Raw genomic sequence first — 1711 nt, 5'->3', positions numbered from 1 at the left:
GAGGGGGCGGGAGGTGGGGTCCATGTCCAAGGTGCCCAGGGCATGACTGGAAGGGCTGAGGGAGGAGCACGTGGTCTTGGGAGGGAGCAGGGACTGGAGGCCCTGGTGGTGTGAGGGGACGAGTCACTGTGGGGCTCGGCCTCCCTTCCTGGGCCCTGCCTTCCCGTCCCCGCTGCAGGACTGGCCTGATGGCAGCTCCTGCCCGGAGGCCTCACTGGCTCCCTGTCTTTCCTCTGGTTCCTTTCTCAGGCCCTCTGGCTTGGACCCACTTTCCCCCAACCCTGCTCCCCACGGCTCCCAGCCCTCCAGATACTCCGGCTTTTCTCCTTCCCTGGGGTGTCCGTTCCATCCCTCTTGCTACGGCTCTGCCTCGTCTTTTGGACCTCAGCTTGAGTCCCACTTCCTCAGTCCCCTTAAATGGCATGGCCCTCCCTGCTCTCTCCTGCTTGGAATCTGGACCGCTTGTGGGAACCAGTGCCACCAGATGATGGCATTGGTATCCCCAAGGGGCCCCTTTCTTAAGTGCAGGCCAGGCTCTTTGCTTGTTTATGCCTCATGTTACTCCTATGAGGTAGACAGTTATTATCCCTATTTTATAGATGAGGAAACTGAGGCTCAGCAAGGATTCCACCTGAAGAGCCTCTCTAATTGGCTAGTTTCTAAATTCTTTCCTGTGTGAATGTCTTGTCTCTCCAACGAGACTGAGCCCTTTCAGGGCAAAAGCTACGTTTTGGGGTTCCACAGCACTCCGAGCAGTGAGTCCGTGCCCTGTGCGTTCCTGTTGGTCGAACATCTGTGGCAAAGAGGTCCCTACTTGTAAGGATGACACAGACTTGGGGGTCCCGGGACTTGGCTGGGAAGCACCCAGCACCGTTGGTGAGATGGTTGACTTAAGCCACGTGGAGAGGGAGCTTGGAGCGGAGCCCTGGCCTGGGGGCACCCTGGGCAGCTCACCATCTCCTTCTCTCCTTTCCTCCCCCAGGGAACTCAACGGCAACAAAATCACTCGGATCCATAAGAATGACTTTGCGGGACTCAAGCAGCTGCGGGTGCTGTGAGTATGGCATGCTGCTGCGGCTTGTAACCTTTCTCCTGCCCCCTCCCCTCAGCGGTGGTCTCACGGCAGAGCCCTGGCTGTGGGTCATAGGGTTGTAGGCCAGCTGGGCCCCTCCCCTGCGTGGTCAGTCTTGGGATGCCATGAGCAGGTGGGTGGAGGTGTGCCAAGTCCTGACCCAGAGTGGCCACTGTCTCCCATATGGCTGAGAAAGTTGGGCGTGTAGTGGGCGCCAGTAGTCACTGCCTGGCAGGACCTGGGAAGATGGGGCTGCCTTGTCCATCGGCTGGCTCCTGGGGTGAAGGAAGACCAGGTCTGCTCAGGCTGCCGTAACAAAAGACCAGAGACTGGGTGGCTTAAACAACAGAAATTAATTTTCTCACAGTTCTGGAGGCTAGGAGTCTAAGATCGAGGTGCCATCAGGATTGGTTTGTGGGAGGCCTCTGTCCCGGGCCACCTTCTCGCTGCGTCCTCATGTGGCCTTTCCTCTGTGTGTGCACACAGAGAGATCTCTGGTGTCTCTTCTTCTTACAAGGACACCAGTCCTATCAGATTAGGGCCCCATCCTTACAACCTCATTTAGCCTTCATTACATACCTTATCTCCAAACACAGTCACATTGAGGGTAAGAACTTCAGTGTATGAATTTTGGGGCGG

At 57.0% G+C, this 1711-nt stretch overlaps 1 protein-coding gene across 1 annotated transcript in view; it reads left to right on the top strand.

Annotated features, from left to right (window-relative positions):
- Window positions 1-1711, top strand: part of SLIT1 (slit guidance ligand 1) — a 174234-nt gene that overhangs the window by 21178 nt on the left and 151345 nt on the right. The window contains exon 2 of the mRNA XM_007456197.1: window positions 983-1054. Within this exon, the coding sequence (XP_007456259.1) occupies window positions 983-1054 (72 nt within the window). The remainder of the gene's footprint in view (window positions 1-982; window positions 1055-1711) is intronic.

This window comes from Lipotes vexillifer, unplaced genomic scaffold (assembly GCF_000442215.2).
Source record: "Lipotes vexillifer unplaced genomic scaffold, Lipotes_vexillifer_v1.1 scaffold184, whole genome shotgun sequence".
Classification (NCBI taxonomy): domain Eukaryota; kingdom Metazoa; phylum Chordata; class Mammalia; order Artiodactyla; family Lipotidae; genus Lipotes; species Lipotes vexillifer.
Note: the sequence above shows the minus strand (reverse complement) of the source record. Positions and strands in the feature narration are given on the sequence as shown.